The 22,781-nt window shown below is 32.5% G+C and overlaps 1 protein-coding gene across 1 annotated transcript in view; it reads left to right on the top strand.

The window, feature by feature from the left end:
• Positions 1 to 22,781, top strand: part of LOC147072310 (uncharacterized) — a 621,588-nt gene that overhangs the window by 11,297 nt on the left and 587,510 nt on the right. Inside the window, exon 2 of the mRNA XM_085947307.1 lies at positions 17,799 to 17,953. Coding sequence (XP_085803433.1) covers positions 17,870 to 17,953 — 84 coding nt within the window. The 5' untranslated portion in view covers positions 17,799 to 17,869. The remainder of the gene's footprint in view (positions 1 to 17,798; positions 17,954 to 22,781) is intronic.

Below are 22,781 nucleotides of genomic sequence, written 5' to 3'. Positions count from 1 at the left end.
AAAAATATATTGCACAATTATATAATTGAAAATGTTCATAGCCATGAAGTATAATAGCGCCGCAGGCGACTTTTTTTACTATTAAAGCTAATTTATGATGTGTGTTTATCTCACTTATCTGGTCAACCCGACACGCCGGGCCCCCCACAGCCCGGCCCCCCAGGATAGAGCCATGTCAGCCCTCCCCAGCCATGACCTACGCCACTTCGGAATTCGGGTGGACACCGAGAATTTTTTGACAGTTCCATTAGGGATTGGGTTTCTAAAAAAACCTGACATTAGTGTTTCGAAATTTTTGTGTTAGAAATTAAAATCTAAGAAATTTTTCTAAAAAGGGTGCTGGAGAATTACAAATCATTTTTTTGCCGTGTTTTTATTTGTCTAAGCCCAAAGGTATAGGGCTTTCAGTTTCAATGTTTAAAATCATTCTGATAATTTTCATGTTTGGGGGGTGCCAGGGCCCCTTGGCTCCCCCCCTGGGTGCGCCACTGGGAATAAGTATTACATCTTGTTTTATTTAAAATAAATCAATGTCTTTCCACCATGACAGATATAGCAAATATCATAAGTAAAGTAATAGTTACTCATAAAGTTAGTGTAATACACTGACGTAGTTAGAAAATATTGATACAACAGCCATACACGCTTAATTTTATAGTAGATAGAATTTTATACAATATCGTGGTCTTGAATACACAAGTCAAATTTTTAGTTACAGAACCATCGCGCGTCTTATGCTTAAGGGTCGCGTGTCCTCTCGATCGTTCGCCTGTCTATTAGATATTCCTAAATAATAATTGCCATGCACGCCGCGCAATCGTCGCTTACGATTGTTCAAAAGTAAAAGTCCGGCGCGGGTCGCCCAGTGTAATATAGCCACCTTCTTATGTAGGTGCTCAGGTCTTATCGAGATTTTAGATCACCGAGTCAACTGGCAGAATGCTGATAAAGCAAAGTTATTTAGTGCTGTATCATCACCACTTACATCGTCCCGTCCTACTGGATTTATGATCTTTTATATTTACAAGAACACTCATCAAAAGATGGCGACTTCACAAAATATATTTTTAAAATATCGGTATTAAAAAATCAATAATTCATTATAAACAAAGTGTGGATTGGGAGTAGGGACTCCAATCCCGGGATCCCGAGCTATTTTCGATACCTATGAATCCCGGGATTGATAAACATAATCCCGAAACTTTCGGGATTGATTTTTTTATCAATTTTTATGGAAAATACAATAAAAACGAAAATATAACAGAAAAAATACTTTTAATAACAAAAAATAACTACATTAGAAATAAACTGAGTTTGAATGAAGTTTGATTTATATCCATGTGTAAGTTGCCGATTCATTTTATTTTTTCACATAAATTAATAAAAATGAGAAAGATTGGAAAAAAACAATGCTTCGCACTATTAACAAAGTAATTCCACCATGATCTCATACGTTTTACGGCAGTTTCATATTTGGCACACTAATTAGATTTATGAAGCGGAAAGGCCATAAGTACACCATGATTTGCTTTACTATTTTAAATCTCGCTAACGCATTCATTAAGTCTTTACTATCAGAAACAGCAATCTCATATTAAATTCACATTATTATTTATATTACAATATTATTTACTCCATTAAACTTATGTATTTCCAAGATTCAACGTATACAATATTAACAATAAATGCCTTAAATAGTATAAATTATACTAGATTTATTTTTGACCGATTTTATCAATGCTATTTGTAAATATATTTTTTTTATATTAACAATAGAAAAAAATGCCAATTCCGGGACCAGTCCCGGGATCCCGGGATTGTCAAATTGTAATCCCGAAATCCCGGGATCAGAATTTTGGCTCGGGATTGGATTCCCTAATTGTGAGCAATACTCAGGGGCACTGCATTTTGTTCAAAAACAATATAATTTCATCAATATTAATTCAACGCGCTGGTGTACGATTACAATGATAAATTCATATACTTCGGTAACTGTTTTATTCAGTTCGTTTTAAAAATGAAACTGCTCTTCCCGTATCGCAGACATTGGGTATACATGAAGTCAAAGTCGGATATTCGGTCATTCATACTATTCGATAAACACATTTAAGAAAAACTAACCGTCGATTGTCATTTTGAAGTGAAATCAACGAGTGCGTCGGGCCTCTACGTCACTGAATGTACCACGTATGTAAAATGTAAAAAATCAAAGTGTCACTGGTCTGTCAAGAAAAAAAATGTTTACCTTTTCACACCTAAATCGATTTTAAATGTTTTACTTACACTTGACCATGACAAAAATACACATTATTATTTAAACTTGCCTCCTTAAAAAAGTGAACATGCGTATTTTACATGCTACCTAACGTGGGTTAGTGCTTTTTGTCAAAGTTACCTTATGACTAATATTATGTAATTACTTATTTAGTTTTGTTATACTGCTTATTATTAATAAAATCCAACATTTCATTGATTTAATAACTTTACACACCTATTTGTAATTCATGTGCGTACGTGTATACATAAATATCATTGGAAAAAGTCTAAAGATGTATAAAGTCTAACGCGTTCAATTAGTGTAACATCCTCAGTCAAAAATTGGAATGGCTCATTTTATAAAACTAACCATTAATTGAATACTATCATTATGAAAATAGTTTAGATTGGTCAGACGAAAACTCACAAAACTTAGGAAAACTCGACATTTTTAAATTACTAGTTTTACATATTATTAAATATATTATAGGTCATATATTATTAAGTGTATCACATTCTTATTGATAACTGCGTGCAAACTCATAAAAAAATAAAATTCTAAGTAGGTAGGTATGTATTTGTCTGAAGAAATAAGGCAACAAATACTTTTCTTAAGTTGTTCTTGAAGTAGGTACTTCTGCCTTCCGGCCGAAAGCACTTGATTTTTTTTATTGTTATGAAGGGTCAAAGTTGAATGGCACTTATTGCTCGGACGTCTAAAGTTTATGATTTTTTCCAGAATTTGATTTAAGTACTTTCGACTAGGTCAGGGGTCGGCAAACTCTTGGACCAAAGGAGCCAAATATGAGTGGCACAACGCTTAAAAAATTTCGAGAGCCATACGTATATTTTTATAAATATGATTTATTTAAATGAATTAATTACATTTTATAATTGTTTATTTATTAAGTGAAGAAGATTTCCCGAATAAAACTAACGTAAATATATGTTTTTATTATTGAAATTATAAATATATTTTATACAGAATATGAATTACATACAATTTTCACGCATTCCTTAAAACAACATGTGAACAATGAATAACCTTCCTTGCATATTTTTGTCTGTTTGGTTTGTAACTTGTAGATTTTAATTTCAGACGCGACTCCAAATAATTGTCGTCGGTTATTTGGCTTCTCTAAATGCTATTTATATTGTTCATGTTTGAAAATGATTGTTCATATACATATTATGTAGACTCGAATTCTTAAGTTCCAAAAGCTATTCCATGAATTAAAAATCGTAATATCTACTTATGTAGATCTTTTAGTTCGCTCCACTTGTGTTGTGAAATTAAATTGAATTATTCTCTTTCCAAATCCTTCATTTTGGTGGCAAGACCTACAAATTTGGAACTCCACAACTCTTTGCTTGTTAAATCCACTAATAAAATTGTATTTCAAAAGTGCTCATGTCAATATCACGTACATAATAATATTATGCTCAACAGAGTACGTACGATATTTCTTAATATTACTAATATTATTATAATATTAAAATTTAAATAGGACCTTCGCAGAAAGTTGAAATATTTTAAGGGCGGACGTGCTCAGCGTGGGTCAAATTGGAGCTCTTTTTCTATTTTCAAAGCATGATCCTGGACATACCTTAAACGTTGTTGATAATCTATTTGTATAATTTTGAAGCCTTATTATCCTTTATATTTATTTTAAACATTTGATGACTGCATAAAGTATTTTTATTACATAAAATAGTATTCTTTTAAACCTCTCGCTCTAATGTTTTAGAATATAGTCATATTTCGGTACATAACTGTGCAGTGGTGTTAAGATTTTTTACATTTATTAATTTTTTAACGCATTTTGCGCAGCATAGCGCTAGCATTTATTTATCTTATATCTAAAGTTGTTGCAGTCTAGTAAATACTGATATTTTTAATGATATTTAGTAGATCTAGTATCTTGAGTAGGGTTATAATCTGTGAGTGGCATTTTGTCAGGTATTTGATGCATCATTTGCATAAAATAAAATGTAAATGCATTTTCCATGAACAGTTGTTGCCTTCTTCGTGCCCAGGTATACCAAGTGTTTTCAATATGTATAACTTATGTATATTTTCAATAATAAAAAAGCACATCGACATGACTTTTGAAGAGGCGTCTGATTACTAATATTCTAACGCGTTGGAGTTTTTACTATAAATATACTTTTTATTATGCTAATCTTTTGCCCGACTGATTCTTATTTACAAATAGTACTTTAGTTTTTGATATTATATAATTTATAAATAAATTGTTCTTCGGTTTAATAAATGATAACGCTGAGAACAAAGAGAGGTCCAAAATAATCTATAAGTATATTATATCTAAAAAAATATATAAAAAATCTATAGTAATTGAACAAAGCATAAAGCTACATTATTATTTCGTCTTATAAAAAGTTAAATTACGATGAATACATTCTTAAACATAGAAAAATGGATACAGTTGGTAATGAGGATTGATTACTATCCATAACTGTATCAATGTCGACAACATTTTAAACCATAATTGGTCCCGATTTTCCGATTAAAAGTTTCCACCCCCTTATTTAACCATAACTTGAAATTTCATCAATTACTTCTTTCTCGTACTCCATAGCTTCTTTTCTATAACACAAAATTACTGAAAAATCTACATTCTTGAAGCATCTACAAGAAGCCAGAAAGTCTGGGTACTCGATGGATGCCTTGACTGCTACGTTGTATCTACATTGGTTTGGAATTGAAACTTTGACAGGACGGTAAAGAAATGGACCATCATCACGTGGTGATAACGGAGTAAAGTGAGGATTTCTTGGGATTTTAGCAACGGTTTTAAGATGAGAAAAAAATAATTTATAGCTACTATTATGCTCAGAAAGACTATTCTTCGGCCATATTTTTCGCATTGAACAATATAAAATATTCCAGCGCATAATGCAGGAAGAGGTAGAGGACTGCATAGGCGTAGGCAGAAACTGAGTCATCTCATTATGGCAAAATGAAAGTCTTTTTAAATGAAAAAGATTTTCTGCAATTTGGTCGCATACCGTCGACAGAAGACAGCATCAAGAGAAAATAAAAATATTTAACAAAAATTACATGTTTGTTCAATCTAAATTCATACTATATTACAGTGATTCTCAACTTTTTTTTGTTTGGTGGAACCCTTGAAGATTTTTGTAATATCACGAGGGCTGTGATATAGGTATCTCGGCAAAGTAGTGTCCCTTTACTATGTAGTCTGAAATTATATGTGAATTCATTACTTTCTGGTTGTAATAAATGCACCCCCACATATTACTAACAAATTTCCACGGCATTTTCTCTCAAATGATTTCTTATTTTCATTCCTACTTTGACTATGCAACGCATGACCTATTCCGAATCCGAATTCCGCGAAACCTTCTTAGCAGAGGGTTGGAGCGGACTCTTTTTTTAGTTGCTCCGCTCCAGCTGCGCTCCGGGACCTAATACTAGCTCCAGCTCCACTCTAGGGTCTGCTCCGCTCCGGGTAAAAAGTTTTAATATGTATTATATTATGTACGTAAAAAAAGGTAAACAAAATACTTAAGTAGTTTTAAAATAAGGTTCATTATTGGTACTTTTGAACAAAATTCCGACAGTAAATCGTCTTTCATTATCTGCCTCTTCTGTTAAAATAAGTGAGTTTATTTATCACTCTGCAGTGTTGCCGTATTTCAAATAATTCCAGTGTTGCAAAGTGTCAAATAATATATGATTTTCATTGGATTTTTAGACGACAACTGAAAAATAATAAAAAAAAACATCTGGAGCAGTGGAGCACTACAAATTTTCGGTGCTCCGGATCCGCTCCTGCTCTGAGCTCCGCTCCAACGCTCTGCTTGTTAGGAATCACTGCTCTAGAGTCTAAGTGGATACGTATAAGTATAAATAGTCAATAGTTATCGATAAAGGTACATCGAGTCACGCAATCTTTTCCAAGATAAGTAATCTCAAACAAACTTTTGCAAGAGACACTAAACTCAACCTGGTGTGTTATAATAACGTAAGTCCACCCGACGTTGTTGACGCTAACCAGCCGTTGCCGTCGGCTGTCGTCGTCGTTCCCGGCGCGTCGTTGATTTATCGCAATTCGTTATCGACGCGTGTTAATCCGACAGCGATATTACCGATCGGACACGGTCCTCACTTTAAAAAAGATTTGTATGCTTGACTCGAACACTTGCCTCGCACTAAATTTGGTCGCAGTATCTGTAACGATGCCATATTACCAGTGACCGACTATGGTCATGCTCAGTTTTATTATCTCTTCAAATATAAGGTACAAGTTGGATTATTCTGTGGTGGCGAACCTATGGCACGCAAGATGATTTTTCATGGGACGCGTTTGAAGAGAAAAAAGACATATACCTACCAATAATAAATGACAGATCGCATTCGCGATACGCTCGATTAAGACGGGTGTGGTGCGGGGCGGTTTTCGGTGGGGAGCGCTTAATTTCAATGTATAAAAAATAGCAGGCAAATACTCTTCAAGAATAAGCATTACGTTTAATTTAGATATATAATTGTATAGGTCGGTTCTTAGTTTTATGCGTCACATATAATAATATTATCGCACTAACCTCATCAGGCGGCGTAGGCACTTGCGGGGTCATTGACGTAAAAAGACACGACATATACCAATAAACGATCCGGACACGCGCGTCTACATAATATGTATGTAATGTAGAATGTAATATGGAAACCAGAGATTAATTCACACGCATAGACTAATAAAATAAAATATAATTGTATTCAAGTGCTCTCTCGCTCGCGCGCATTTAGTGTCAGTCGTATTGAAAGTCTACCAACTAGCCAGCGACTCGCGATGTTTCTTGTTACAAGTTTTTTGGAACAAGTTTATTGGGCCACACGTAGGTACTGAGTATGAGTAATTTCATCCGAGAGCAGGTACATAAACTGGTGACAGTATTTCCAACTCACCTCTAATAAGTTGGGATGTGGTATTACAAGCACGCGGCAACGGTTAATGATCGAAAGGACTATGGTTAAATTTCCAAGTGAAATACATTTTTATTGCGTATTTTCTTTATAAAAATGATTGTACGTTAATGCAGTGATCACGTACCTTGTTTAGTTGCATGAACACTCAAAGTATTGCATAAAATCTCGAAGGACCCCATACCTGGCTTCATTCATAACTGATAAAAGTGATAAAATTTTAATTGTCCCTTACCAATATTTATAATAGCAATACCAATATTTTTAATAGTTCTGACGGTTGGTTAAAAAAATATGGGATATTAAAACGTTACAAACGATTTTTAAGTGTTTTCTTTTGACAGATGGTTACAGAGTAAAGTTGTGGAAAAGAAAGGTGATAATATTAAAAATATATTATTGACTGTAATAATTAATTCTAAAGATGTGATATTCTGAACCCGCGAATACAAGAAAAAATATTAGTTTACATTTGTTTATAATATATTATCCCACACATTTTTATATACCTACTCTGGGAAGTAGTTACCCACTGTGTTACTGAATATTATGATATGATTTTAAAGAAAGTAGAGGAATAATATTTTTTTAGTGCAGTATAAAATAATGTTGAAATTTCTTTTAATAATAATCCTACCGCATCATCCAGTGGTAGGACCGAGTTGAGTGGAGGCAGCATTAGAGGCTTTCGTTTGGCAGTAGATTGGAAGTTGTTGAGATGATGACCCATGGAGAGTTAAACCCATTCTCACCAGTCACATGGGCGCCATAAAACTCGATAGATCAACCAAGTTAATTACATCTATTTCAGCTAGCTGAAGTGGATGGCAGCGAATAATAATTAAGTACTGAGAACAACTGGATTTGGAGTTGGGGAAGCCTTCATACATTTTAGTCTCATCTGTGGATAGATTCAAGCTGGTGATGATGATACAAATGAACTGAAAATAATTTAATATCCTGTGCATTTACAGCTGATTTAATCTTGCTAATTCCGGCAGTAATAATTTTATTTCCGGGCCTCGGACACTGTTAATATCAATTAGTTAGGACTTCATGAAATAGTAAAAGCCGCAAAATTTAACCCTTTTCTCTGGTACATTATATACTGCGTTCGAGATTACATTAAATTGTTAATGCATCTATCTCGTTTTCAGTAGCGTACATATCTTTATTAGCTATACAGTGCCTATTGTTGACCATTTACTATTTTTTTTAAATGGACTAAAATAATAATAATATGAATCATGACGTATGCGTGTCGGTGAAAAAACTAGAAGTATATCGTCACCGTTTTAGCAAAACCATCTATGTGTCACTTTTATCAAAAATGACTTTTAAATACCAAGTCATTCCTTATTTTTTTCTCTATAGGCCAGTAAAATGATCTATGTGTTGGGTAAACTCGCTCCGAAGTTATTTCAAAAAATAAAAAACAGCTATGTGTAAGGTTCAAAAACCACGGTTCACAAAAACAACTATGTGTATATTATAGTAACATATAGATGGTATTTTGATATCGAGAGTGTAATGTTTTTTTACAGTTTGGCTACACATTGTTTGTTTATATGTTATATGCTATGCATTATGGTCTTGCACGACGGCTTGAAAGATGCTTTCTCAAAAAGAGAGACAGGAAATATTCAATAATTTCTGGAAGATGCCTACATGGTCAATAGGGTATAGGCGAGAATTAATTTAAAAGTTGGATAAACAACTACAAACGTCTCGATGACAGTGGCCAATTGAAAGCAACAATGACAAGTAATAAGAATCTGACTGAAGATAAATAATTGGTAGTGCAACCAAAAATCAAAACGGAGAGATTTGTGGAAAAATGTTACATTATGGTTGGATCTAATTCCAAAGTTCCCAGCCATTATTGCAGAGAAAATACCTCCAGGGTGTGTGTGGAATTTTGTTTCCGATCCAAAATACAAATGCATGATGAATATAAAAAATGGTCTCTGGAAAATGGTCATAAAGCAGCAGAATATACTCCAGTATATTTACCACCAAAAAATCAGTATCCACCAACCACGTAAAGATCAGTGTGCCATCACTGCCATCTGCTGTAGTTATAAAATGAAGAATGTTTCAGAAATGGAATACAATAGCCACATTATTAAAAAAAAAAAAAGATGCTAGAAGACCAAAAATGAAATGAAGGAGAGTACCAGAAGTATTACTGGACGGTTAGTAATCACAATGGATCTCCAAAGTGTGCTGCTATGTCCAAAACACAGGCACAAATGTATTATAAACAAAAGCTGCAACTACACAATTTCACCATATACATTCTTCATAATGTATCTTCTAATGAATTTGTCTCATCTCATCGAAAGCAGGACAATACAATGAAATAATTCTAATATCGGATGGGTGTGGATATCAAAACCGAAATAAATTATTCGCTACTGCTCTAAGTTATATCTTTAGAGAGAAAAAACATCGAGATTCAACAGCTTTTTCTGGAAAAAGGCCACACCATGATAGAGGCCGATAGTGCACATGCTACCTAAAAAAAGTATTTTAAGCCTCCAATATATTCACCATCTGATTATATAGCACGTATGCGGCTAGCAAGACCAAAACAACCTTATAAAATTAATGTCATTGATTTTTAATTTTTAAGAATTATGGATAAGATTAAATCTGGATTAAGTTCAATCAGACCAGGAAAACGAATCGGAGATCCTGTTGTATATGATATTAAAATGTTACAGTATCTACCAGATGGAACAATCTTTTACAAACTCAACTTTATCAGTGCAACCGTTTGACTGCCTTTATAATATATATAATGAATCATTGCCAATATCACAGTCGAAATACATACATCTTCAGGAATTAAAAAGTGTAATAGAGAAAGATCACCACTATTTCTACGATAACCTAACATTTAAACCTGCTAATAGAAAGTAAACGAACTTATAAATATAATATCATCTCACTATTGCATTAATAATTAATAAAATGATATTGCAATTTATCACTAATGCACTATGTATATTTCAACTATTATTTATGTAACAGTTTTTCATGAATTTATTATTATTCACATTTTGATGAATAAATTAAACTATGTGTATTTACAAAACGGTCAAAACAACTTATGTGACATCACAAACTGTATTTTTATTATTTTTGTATTAAAAATAAAAGATTTTTGTAAACAAAATAATAATCTTAGACCATTTTCTGATTATAATAAAGCATTCTTCATAATTTTAATGTTTAAATGTAACATTATTTTTTTATTCAGTTTTATCCTTCTCCTGCACAATTTGAGAAAGTGCACATAGATGGTTTTGCTAAAACGGTGACGATATTAGGAGAGAGCTGTCTGATACTTTTATGTTACACATTGACAAACAAACGTGTTGCAGTGGCCAAGACTCCATACTAGGCGATTATTTAAAGCCTACCCTCTTACGAAAAATATTTTTAAACTACCTTTTAACGTATTTAAATAATAACATGATTATTTTATATTCTACAAAAATAATTTAATTTGCCGACATCTGTCGTATATGTAGAAATGTAAATATATACGAACCATCTGTCAAAGATTAAAAAAATATGTCTCAGCGCCATCTCTCTTCAACTATTGTATGTATCGAATTATTGTGCGATGAATGTCAGATTTTTTTGTATGGACTTTACCTCTCGGACCTCTGGCCCGTCTACCGTAATGTATGAAATCCGGTAGGCTCGAAAGGCGAAGCCTTACACCTTTGCGCATAATATTACTATCCATGATCGCAGCTTTATGCAAAATAATTAATAATAAGATAATTTAAATAATTTCTATGGCATACAATTACATATAAATTGTTTTTAAAAATAAAAATAAATTTTATCCAGTGATTTTAAATGTGTATACATGTTTAGGAAACTGCATAATTTAAGCTCATTACTCAATTTTATATCTTTAGTGAGCTGTTGAAATGTCATCGGTTTAGTGTGTTGTTGTCATTAGTGTGTACCTACCTACTTATTCATCAGTAGTAATAAATCGTATTATCTTGTTATTTCCTGTATGTATACGTGACAAGTGTGCTTTTTTGTCTAATCTTCACAGCCTAACTCTTTCCAAAAGTCACCCTTCGCCCCTGGCGTATAGTTTTATCTTTTTTAAAATGCTAAATGCCCAAGTATGGTTTTCGTGTCTGAAGATGGATGTCATTGACAAGAAGATATTAGAAGGATCTTTGGAGACGAATACAATGCAGATAGTATGTGGCAAACAAGGTACAACTACTAACTAACTATACAAGGATCACAAGGATATAAGACATCCAATTCCTTAGACTGTGGTGGTTGGACAGAGTAGAACAACTTACATCATCTCTGATGCGAAAGCAGTTGATGGAGTTTGCGACCATGAAAATATTGTCGGGTAATCATTGGTGGGCTTAGAAGCGTGGATGCTTGAGGCACTGACTGATTTTGAAGTCCCACGATAAAAAATAAAATATATAAACTATATATTTTCTAAAATCACATATTGTAACTAAAAATAATAATTATTGAATGTGGTAGTGATGACACCTAATAATATTAGCGGATTATTTATTTGTGTATAGGTACATATCTGTTTGAGTGGTTTATTGCTAGTTGTATTTTTAAGATTTTTATTTAATTTAATAATTAAGTATATGAATTAAATGTACTGATTCAAACCCTCCTTTTAAATCTTCAGACGAATCGATCGAGTCATCTGCGTCAAATTAAATTGCCGCTACTTGTAGTGAAGATGATTCACATACTATTTATTATTACTATTATTATTATTCTCTTTTCAATATTAGGTATTGAAAAAAATAATACATAATCCGCAAATATAGGTCAATAGTTAATTATATTATAGCTTAAAAATACATACACCTATTTAATAATATTTTATCTCTTTCGTATGCTGTAGTTTTTCATAGCATTTATTTTTACCTGTGTGGTTATCAGTTGCGAAGGGTGGAGGTAGGCTGTTAAGATCCGCCATAAACAGTGCACATTAAACTTTTTCAGACATACATATTTGTTTTCATTGAAATAAGACTACAATTTACAGATAGTGTTGGTTAGTTTTCAAAATTCAATTAAATCCTGAGAAACCAAGCCATAATAGATAATAGTCAAAAAATACATGTCTATCTATAAAATATCTAAAATTATGCAATTAAATGATACATAACTTTGAATATTTTATAAATGGAATAATATTTTTTATTTATTATAGTTTGGTTAAGTCAGGGTTTAATAAATTAAAAATAATAACCAACAATATGTGTAATATGTATTTTTAATCCAACGAAAACGAATAACTATGAATGAATAAGTGTGCACGATTTTATCGTATTGCCCAAATTAGATCAAAACTATTATGGTTTCGTTTAGGCATGGTTTAATTGATTTTTAAAAACTAACTAACACCATCTGTAAATTGTAGTCTTAGTTCAATAAAAACAAATACATATGATTAAAAAAGTTTCGTGTGTACTATTTATAGTGAATTTTAACAGCCTACCTCCACCCTTCGCCACTGGTGGTTATAGACTATATCTTGAGGAGGATTCTTAATAAATTGTTTTATGAGTAATATGTATTAGCAGTTCGGCTCATCGAAACCTGGGAGTCGTTCCCGCGAACCACAGATTTACATTTATACCACTCCGGGGTTTTTATTATTTGAAAGCAGTAATATATTCTGGCATTATATCTCTATCGATTTTTCTATTAATTTATGCTTTTTATAGCAAAAAGTAGACAGTATTTACATTTTTATTATGTGACACCAAGTTATTGGAACATGGCGAGCATATCAGTTGGCTCCTGAATTAGTACGGCACTGGTAATTTTGCTTGTCCGTGGAAACTATAAACCTTGCAGATGTTTCCGACACCCCCATAAAAGATAATGTTCTTTGGCCTTTAGGGACGCTCAGAGCTTTACCATTATTTTTGCTCTGGTCATATTGCTAAAAGCTTTGTAATTACAGGCACCAAAAAGAAACTGCTATTTTCATACATTAAAACAGTTCTCCTAAAACAATGCCTTCTATATAGAATCAAAACTGACAATCTTCATATCGGATTGATGATAGTTTTTTTCCTGCTGTACGCCACCTGAAATACCTTAAGAGAAACTGTTTTATTGTGTAAACTAAAAAACTCGCAATAAAATAATATGTACAGTTCCTGTTTTCTTTAGTAAGAATAAAAGTAAAGCCTCCAAATTTATGTTCCTTGGTGTGATTCTTTATATAGGTACCTAAGTAATTACGTTACTAAGTAAAGCTTGAAGAAATTCAAAATAAGGTTATATTATTTAACAATTTGTTACTCTTGTAAACGTTAACAATCAGGTACTGCTCCAAATGTTCGGTAGTAAGATTGTGTCTACGATCACTCAAAATATTTTTATAAGTGGAAAAGGACCGTTCCACATCCACTGAGGTAACTGGGCAGTATTTTAATTTGGGTACTATGTTGGCACTTATTGTTTCTGGCAAAAGTTTACCCGTCCCATTAATAAAACTATCAATTTGACACAAAAGTTCAAAGCCTGGTATTGTTCAAAATGTTTTCAAACTTTTCTCTAAGTTTACGCGGGAATACCTCTGACAATGCGGAGTTCATTTGGCGGATTTTATTCATTAACTGAATAGTTTATTATAGAATGCTCATTATAGAATAGAGTTTCAATCTTTTTAATACTAAAAATAAGTGCTAATCACAGCTATGTTTTTTTTAATACCTACTAGAATCGTTGAATGCTTCCTTGGACTCTTTTGCGATGTATTCGCGATCGATGTCGAGATTTCTTATAGCGAAAAATATATGCATCATCACAAGATTTTAGGTAAAATATGCAATAAATGGTGAGAATGCGCTAAATATACAATTGCATAATAGGCAAATATGCAAATGCATATAATCCGGTCTCTATTTATTACCATTGCATACATGTACCTAGAGTTGGGTATTTCCCGAGAAAATCTCAATCTCGAGATTCGGGATTTCCCAAAATGATGAAATTTTCAATTCTCGAGATATCGGGAAATTCAAAAAGCCTGGAAAAATCCTAAAATCAGTGTAAAACAGATGAATTCCAAAAAAATGTGTTTTTTTTATTTATGTACCTAAGAAACAAAAAGAACAAAATAGAAGTTAGAAAACTCAAATAATTCAAAAAATTACTTATTAAAATGGAATTTCAAAAAACACAGACTGTCAATCGCTACGTCTGACAATCGCGTACGCTTTTGAGACACAAAATTCCCTGATGTTGAAAAATTGCGCTCATTTTGAGTGGACGTTGGCTTAATTGTGTTAAATGCTCCAATCAGTCTTTGAACGTTTTGTGTTTACTGTTCACTTTTTTCATATAGAAAATCGTTTTTTCATTTAATATTTGGTAATAAAGAAATCGCGAATCCCGAGAAAAGATTCTCGAGATCCGGGATTTCCCGAAATGTTAAAAATTTTAATTCTCGAGATTCGGGATGGAAAATCTCGAACATTTCTCGAGAATTCCCGTCGGGAAATTCCCGAAACCCAACTCTACATGTACCATTACATGTTCCGCAGTTTCCCTATCGTAATTTGTATAGTCTGTGGGATCATTCAAGTATCCTCATTTTTTTGTGTAATTCTTGGTTTTGATTAATTTATTTATTTCTCCGTATTGTATGCGGTTTTTGATCCTACAACAAGAAAGTCCTACTTACAGTTAGTCGCATCTCTTGCACTATCACGTTATTCTGTCTACTGCAGTCAGTCGATTCCAAAAATTTTCTGATAGTCAAGAAACCTGTTCTAATAGTCGAGGCAATCCTTTTCCACACACCCTGCGTCGCTTCAATGAATAATATATGTCGCTTACCAGTCTTCTTGCAGCTTCTCAAATCATATCAATATCCAAGAACTCCGTCATATAAACTCCTGACTGTAGTGAGTGACCTTCCAAGACGAAAAATAACTAAAACTTACAACACGTCAAATTGTTTCTATTTTCTTCAATCAGCAATTTCAATATTATAAGATTACTTCAAGATACATAGGATGCAACATTATTCAAAAATAAAAAAAAAACTCCGTTATAGGTATACCTACATTCCTATAAATACCATGTAGTTAGTGAGTGAGTGACCTTCCAGGAAGAAAAAAGTTAAATCTTACAACACGTCAAATTGTCCCTATTTTCTTCCATCAGCAATTTCAATATTATAAGATTACTTAAAGATACATAGGCTGCAACATTGTTCAAAATAAAAAAAAAATACATCTAGCCGAAACTATTTCTCATTCCTGATATCCAATTATTTTTTTTCGTTAATATATTCTGCTCTCATTTTAGTTTTGAACGTATCCAAATTTGAATATGCAAATTAAGCTAGAATCCTGTCGGCTAGAAAGTGAGCTTGGTCAATTCTAGTGAGAGTACTTTACTCGTAAATATTTTAACAGCGTAATAATTTATTTACATTGTTTATTATGGTAATTGGAAATGTAAGTAATTGTTTCGGGATCTCTAGAATTTTCATTAAATTTCTATAATATTTACTAAAGCCGTCAAAATATATCTATAGTATACATACAAGTCAAAATAATATAACAACTTTTTGCTTATAAAATAATCATTACGTACACACTTTCCTTCTGTATTAAAGGCACTCCCGAGATTTAACAACTAGTCAACTAGCTAGGTACTTAATAAATTCATTAATTAGTGGCAATATATATTTTATAGATTGTTTAGTTTTATCCTACGACCTTTTAGTTTGATCTCTCGTGGAATAGACTAGTCAAGTGGTAAATATGTTGCGCTTCTAATTGGTGAGTCATGCGTTGCTCGTATCATGCTGGCAGGCTCATATTAATATACATAAACATCTTTGGCATGTAGGTAAAGGGGTTGAAAAAACGACAAATAATTAATAGTAGCAAACAATTCCTTTACAATTTTGAGGTTAAAACATTCCCGTCTATTAACAGGGGACGTATGCTGAATAGTGAATAGGTGAACTTGGGTAGGGTTGGGGGTCTAAGGGCGTTTGTTCATCGTCCGATCCGAACGTCCGAATCTGTGATCCGAGATGATGGTCCGACGTGGCAGCCTTCACAGTGATTATAATTATATTATACGCCACTAGTCCACACAACGTCGGATAACGAACGTTGTGATGACTACGGCGTGTATAAAATTAATTAAAGTAAAAAATTATCTCGGATCACTGATTCGGATGCTCGGATCGGATAGTGGACAAATGGCTCTACCCTGAACAATCCGTAAAATTTACATGAAAGATATTTGTGTCATTTTGATGCCATATCTTTTCATACAGATAAGTTTATGAAATTAAATTAGCAGTTTTATTTAAAACCACTCTGCTGTAAAATTTATAATATCTATAATTAGGTAGTCATATTTCATTTTATATTATATTTGTAGTTATCGCAATTTTTAATTTTCTTTTACCAATGTAAAATTTTAAGCGGTAATATTGACCTAAAAAAAAAAATTAACAAAAACTCTTACAATAAACATTACAATAACTTACAATATTATGAAAATTCCATTTTTTGACACATATACGTATAGTATTTTATTCTCTTCTTATATGAACATCTACTTATAATTTTCAAATGCCTAGGCCGATGAATACATTGAATCAATAGCTTAGTCAGGCGAATGCAGCCTTACAACTTAAATGTAAAAGGTATCATTTTTATGGTTTCAAATAAGTGAGCTTTATCTATTTTAGATATTTTACAGTTTTATAAGCTTCTAAAGAATGTTCTATGAAAATCATATTTTGCATAATATTTTTTCACGTGGTCGTATGTACCACTGGTGAAGGGTGGTGGTAGACTGTGAAAATCCGACATAAATAATAGTTCACAATAAAGTTTGTCAGACATACGTATTTGTTTTCATTGAACTAAATCTACAATTTACAGATGGTATTGGTTAGTTTTTTTAATATTCAATAATTAAACACTGCGAAATCAAGCCATAATAGCTAATAGTCTAAAAATAATCGTCTATCTATAAAATATGTCAAATTATGCCATTAAACCATACACAATTTTGGATATTTTATAGTTAGAATATTTTTTTTATCTATTATAGTTTGCTTTAGGCAGGGCTTAATGATTTAAAAAAAAACTAATCGACAATATGACGTGTAATATGTATTCTTATTCAACGAAAACAAATAAGTATGAATGAAAAAATGTGCACTATTTTGGTCGAATCTTAAATGCCTACCTCCACCCTTCGCCACTAGTATGTACTACCACTACCACTACTACTACTGTACTACTATATAATAATAATAATATTATAATAATAATAATATGTAGAAATCCAATAATAATGTAATCTCTTACATAATTCGTCACATTATGTAAATTCGGAAAATGTGCTGTGTAGCATATTTGAATATAATATAATCCATTCGTCCAATTAATTTCTCCCTTTGCTGTGGATTACACGTTTTGAAAAAACTTAATGTGAACAGCCTCAGAATTCGAATGGTTTCTAATTGATTGATTTATTTTTGTTACAGGATATCGACGTTACGCGATGCCCGTCGGTTTGCGGGCTTGTTAAACCGAGGGCAGCATCAGGTCGTGCAGGATGCAGTGGGTGTGCGGTGCGGGCCGCGTGCTCGCATGCCGCATTGTCATGCTCGACGAGCGGGAGCAGTTGCACGATGTTCAGGTCAGTTAATGGTTATTTTTAAATTAATAAGAATCAACAGTTTTTCAATAATGATTTTATTGTCCGATTGGTGCTAAAAACGTTTATTCGAGTGTTTGATAAATGGATGATTTTTATTAGGTTGGTTATGTCAATTTAATTTTATTTGTGTATTATTTTTTTTTATAATTTGCTCTACATTTTGATGCAGGATTTGTGGCGCCTTATACGTGTTAGGTAATTGGGTCCGACCATACACGGGCCCGATTGACAACGCAGATTGATATCAACCAATGACAACTTTGAGTCATTTGAAAAAAATAATATGCGTCATATGGAGGACGGAATAATACTGATCCCTTCTTAGATTCATCACTTTCAACTCCTGACTCCTCTGTTTCCGCAGAGTATCAGCACACGGGTACAGAGAACACTTCATGTCATTAAAGATAAATGACGGCAGAGCAAGTCAAGATTCTTTTTATTTTATAAAACTCTTTAAGCACTAGGGTGCATGGTTGCTACATCAGTCCCATGCAGCATCGTTTCGGGACAAGGAGGTGTGGCACTAAAATCTTTTCACTCTGACACGTTTATAGCGTCATGAAAGGCGATCAGGCACAACTCGTGATTGCATATACATGGCGGGTGGAGACGAGGTAACTCAAATCATGGGTCCAAACACACTGACACGTTAAAAAAACTACAGGCGGATTTTCCAGACCCGGGATTCAAACCCATGATTTCATAAGTCGACACGTTACCGCTTGGCCATCGCCGGCATTGAAATAATATCAAGAAAATCAAAAACAATACGTACATAAAGTAGGTACTAATATTATAATAAGTATATCAATCACTATGGCAACGGCAGCTATTTTGGCAACAATGATTTTTTCACATACAAACAGTGAAATTGTATTTTTTAAATAACTTTCTATTAAAATGTTTTAAAATATTCATAAATAAAGAATTGAGTAAGTACATGTTTGAGTTTAGTAAGCAATTTATAAAAATAAATATTTCAGTTGAACCCGTAGGTACCTACTTATCTAAATGATGAACATATAAACATACATTTTTTATGTGATGTATATAATAATTAGTATGAATAAATATTTGTTTATTAATATTTAATTGTATTGAACAACAATATAAAATATTATAGAAAATAGCACTAGGTATATATTTTAATAGTAAATACCTATTTCGTTTGTCTGTTTGGGGTATATAGGTATTCAATATTAAAATCGAATGTAGGTGTTTTATATTATATAGTGTGTTGTACCATCTGTTGCCCATATACCTACTCATCTAAGAATGACGAGGGCCAGTTTTGTAGGTTAAGTAAATCTTCTTTATATTATGTCAGATAGCTAATGTGAATGTCTTTCCCGCGTAAGCCAAGACATGCGTACACGATTTCGACTAATTGGAAGGGAAAACAAAAAGGTTTTATCAGTATATGACCTACCTAGATGGAAATCGGAAAGATAATTTTAGAATGTGATAGCATTAAATTTGGATCAAGAATTTTTTCACAAAATCTTGGAAAAGCTTCGTAAATAAATCAGGTTAATTTATGGAGAACCTTTTCGAGGTGGCCTTTTTGGGTTAATATTAATAAAAAATGTAACAGTATTACTGTGTCTTAAAAGACCCTAAAAGAATCTGTCGTGCGAGAGACAGAATTATCTGTTTTCAATAATATTTTATTTACAATCAAGAACTTTCTCTGTGTCTTAGCACTGATATCAACTATGTGATGGTTACATCCAAAATCCATCTGATAGCACCGCGGCACCTGTGGACTTATTATCTGGAGTAATTACAAAGTTTTTTTCAAGCTGATTTACAATACGTCTAATTCTTCGATTCCCGCTAAAATTATAATATTATTAATACATATTCCATTTGATGATTTACTTATTCAAATAGTGTTTCCCGACAATCCTTCTTAAATGGAATATTTGAAACCATAACGTAAAATAAATCCAAAAATTACGAGTAGCGCAATGTGTGATGGAAAAGTGCATGATGGGCTTAATGCATGAAGACCATAAAGGTAAGCATATGCGATGTGATAGAGGTCGGAAAGCTTATGCAATAAGTGGACAATAGCCAGATACATTCAATCATAGAGTGGTGTCTACAATAACAGAGCTGCTCGTAAAGGCGCCAAACTGATAAACATCGGCAGATGTACGTGGCAGCGACGAGTAGTTAGGCATTGTGAAAAGTGGACGGAGCTAGAGGAGGCCTACATTCAACAGTGGAACCATCCCGGGTGATTGTCATTTATTTATTTAAGAATACAAAACATTGTGGACATAACAAATCTAAATTCAAGACGTACACAACATGAGATTTACATTATAACAAATATTATCCTCACAAAAGAGAAGAAGAGAATATATAATATAATAATAATAATAACAGAAAAACAAATTAAATCAAAACATACTTTAGTACAATTTAATACTGAAAAATAAAATTTTGAAAACAAAAAACATACAATTTTACACAGAAAAATAAAGTTTCAAAAACAAAATGCAAAGTACCTACATCACTGAAACTGTCTATTTTTTAGGGAGCGCATTTACTAATCTTGCACCCGACCTGCCTGATAGGCTTGCCACATGGAAACGGTTCCGATCCAGAATAAATCATGGCTGCGACCACGTAGGTAATTGGCAGGCGCGTGTAAATTCAAATTTATTAGGACACTAGAATTGGAAAACATCCCTCGCGCTAACAAGCAAAAGTGTTTCAAGAGCAGAAGAGACCGACGAGATTCAAGAGAATGAAAAGTAAGCATGCCTTGTAGAAAGCCAGTCGGAAAATAATCATTTGACGAATTATTGAAAGGAAAATAGTTAAATGTCTTAAAATAAAGTCATCAAAGAAATTTCTTCTGGACGCGTTCTAAAATAAGTTTATAGGAAACCTCATAAGGACACCAGGTAATCGACCCACATTCAAGAATGCTACCCACTAATGAGAAGTAGAGTGTACGTAATACATTTTGATTCTTGAATGGTTTGACGAATCGAAAGACGATGTAAACGTAACCGTAAAAATAAATACAACAAACAGCTTAAATATTCGATATCCAATTTAAAACAAATCGTTTTCGGAATGTATGATTGATTACAATGAACCAAATTAACGTCATTATGGTGCGCATTTTTTGTTGTTTCTCTTTTGTAGCTTTGAATATTTTCTCATAATATTCATATTGTAATACAATTGAAGAGAGAAACATGAGCGATATGGCCAATATGTGATAAATGGTGGTGATTTATGATTCAAACGAGTCACTTATACGTACTTATGTCGGTTAATAATACACTACTGAGTAACTGACTACTTAATTATAGACCATCTATACAGTACCTAACCGATTTTTTTTAAAACGGTACATGTTCAAACACGCGCGTTACCATGATCTTACTCCCTACTTCATTTATCGTTTGTCAATTTATGGCTACGGTCGTATGTTGTAGCTTAGCCACTGGGAAATGCCAATAGAAATGGCGTATTTCAAAAAAATACTACCTTATTCTTCGGTCAATAATTATTATAAAACAATCATTATTCGTAGGATGTTTTATCACATTTGGATGGTCAAAGACATAGCTTATAACCAGTATCTTTAAAATTATCTTCAAATGTGTAAATGTGTAAATCCCATTTTTTGAATAATAAAATGCCTAATTCTTGTCAAATTTGGGATCACAGAGATTATCAATATATTTTTTTATTCTAAATATTTCACTATAATAATGTCGACATACATTTTACTAATGGTTTTATTAATGCTTTTAAAAATTAATAAATATAAAAAATCTTAACACCACTTCACATGGACGTACTGAAATATGACTATATTCTAAAACATTAGAGCGAGAGGTTTAAAAATTACTATTTTATGTAATAAAAATACTTTATGCAGTCATCAAATTTAATGTTTAAAATAAATATAAAGGATAATAAGGCTTCAAAATTATGTAAATAGATTATAACGTTTAAGGAATGTCCAGGATCGTGCTTTGAAAATAGCATAAAATCTCCATTTTGACGTACGCTGAGCATGTCCTCCCTTCAGAATTAGGGTTTGCAATTCCGGAATTCCCAATGCCGGGAGTAAAGTTGTCGATATCCCGAGATTTCAGTATTAGCTTTCATTCGATGTGCGTATAATTCTAATAGTATTTGTGAGAGCTAAATAAATAGGTACCTAAATATGTAAATTAAAGTTAAATGAAATGGGTTTTATCAAGCAAATAAATAAAGTTTCTTAAAATATTATCAATATCAAACTTTATATTTGCATTTTATTTAAAAACTGTACTTTTATTATAACTATGTACAAAGAAGAAAGCTTAAAAATTATCTTAAAAATTGAGTTTGTGTGTATGGCAAACACACGTGACAGAAGTGATGCATTATGTTTTTCTCTCCAGTTTTGGAGATAGATTATTATAGTACCAGTCATAGCAATTTGGATGCGTCATGTATTTTTAACTATTTTAATGCAGTTGGTATTTTACTGGAAATAAAATTGGAACATAATAAAAATTAAATTTTTAAACAAATATACCTAGATACCTAATAATAATTTAATATTTCTTCCATCTATTAATACTAATACAAACCAATGCTTTCAACATCGATAATTTATTGGTTTGTGTCTACAATATTATATCATTGAGAGTAAATCGAATAAATTAAAAACGTTACTCTCTGATGGCCGGGAGAGTGTAATTGGTAGCGTGCGCATTTGCTGATCGAGAAATGTCTATGGATCGATTCGACTTGTCGCCTTTACTGTTTCCTTTATTTGTCC

The sequence above is a fragment of the Rhyacophila brunnea genome, unplaced genomic scaffold, assembly GCF_057557595.1.
Source record: "Rhyacophila brunnea isolate RB1 unplaced genomic scaffold, BYU_Rbru_1.0 scaffold_2, whole genome shotgun sequence".
NCBI classification, from domain to species: Eukaryota; Metazoa; Arthropoda; class Insecta; order Trichoptera; family Rhyacophilidae; genus Rhyacophila; species Rhyacophila brunnea.
Note: the sequence above shows the minus strand (reverse complement) of the source record. Positions and strands in the feature narration are given on the sequence as shown.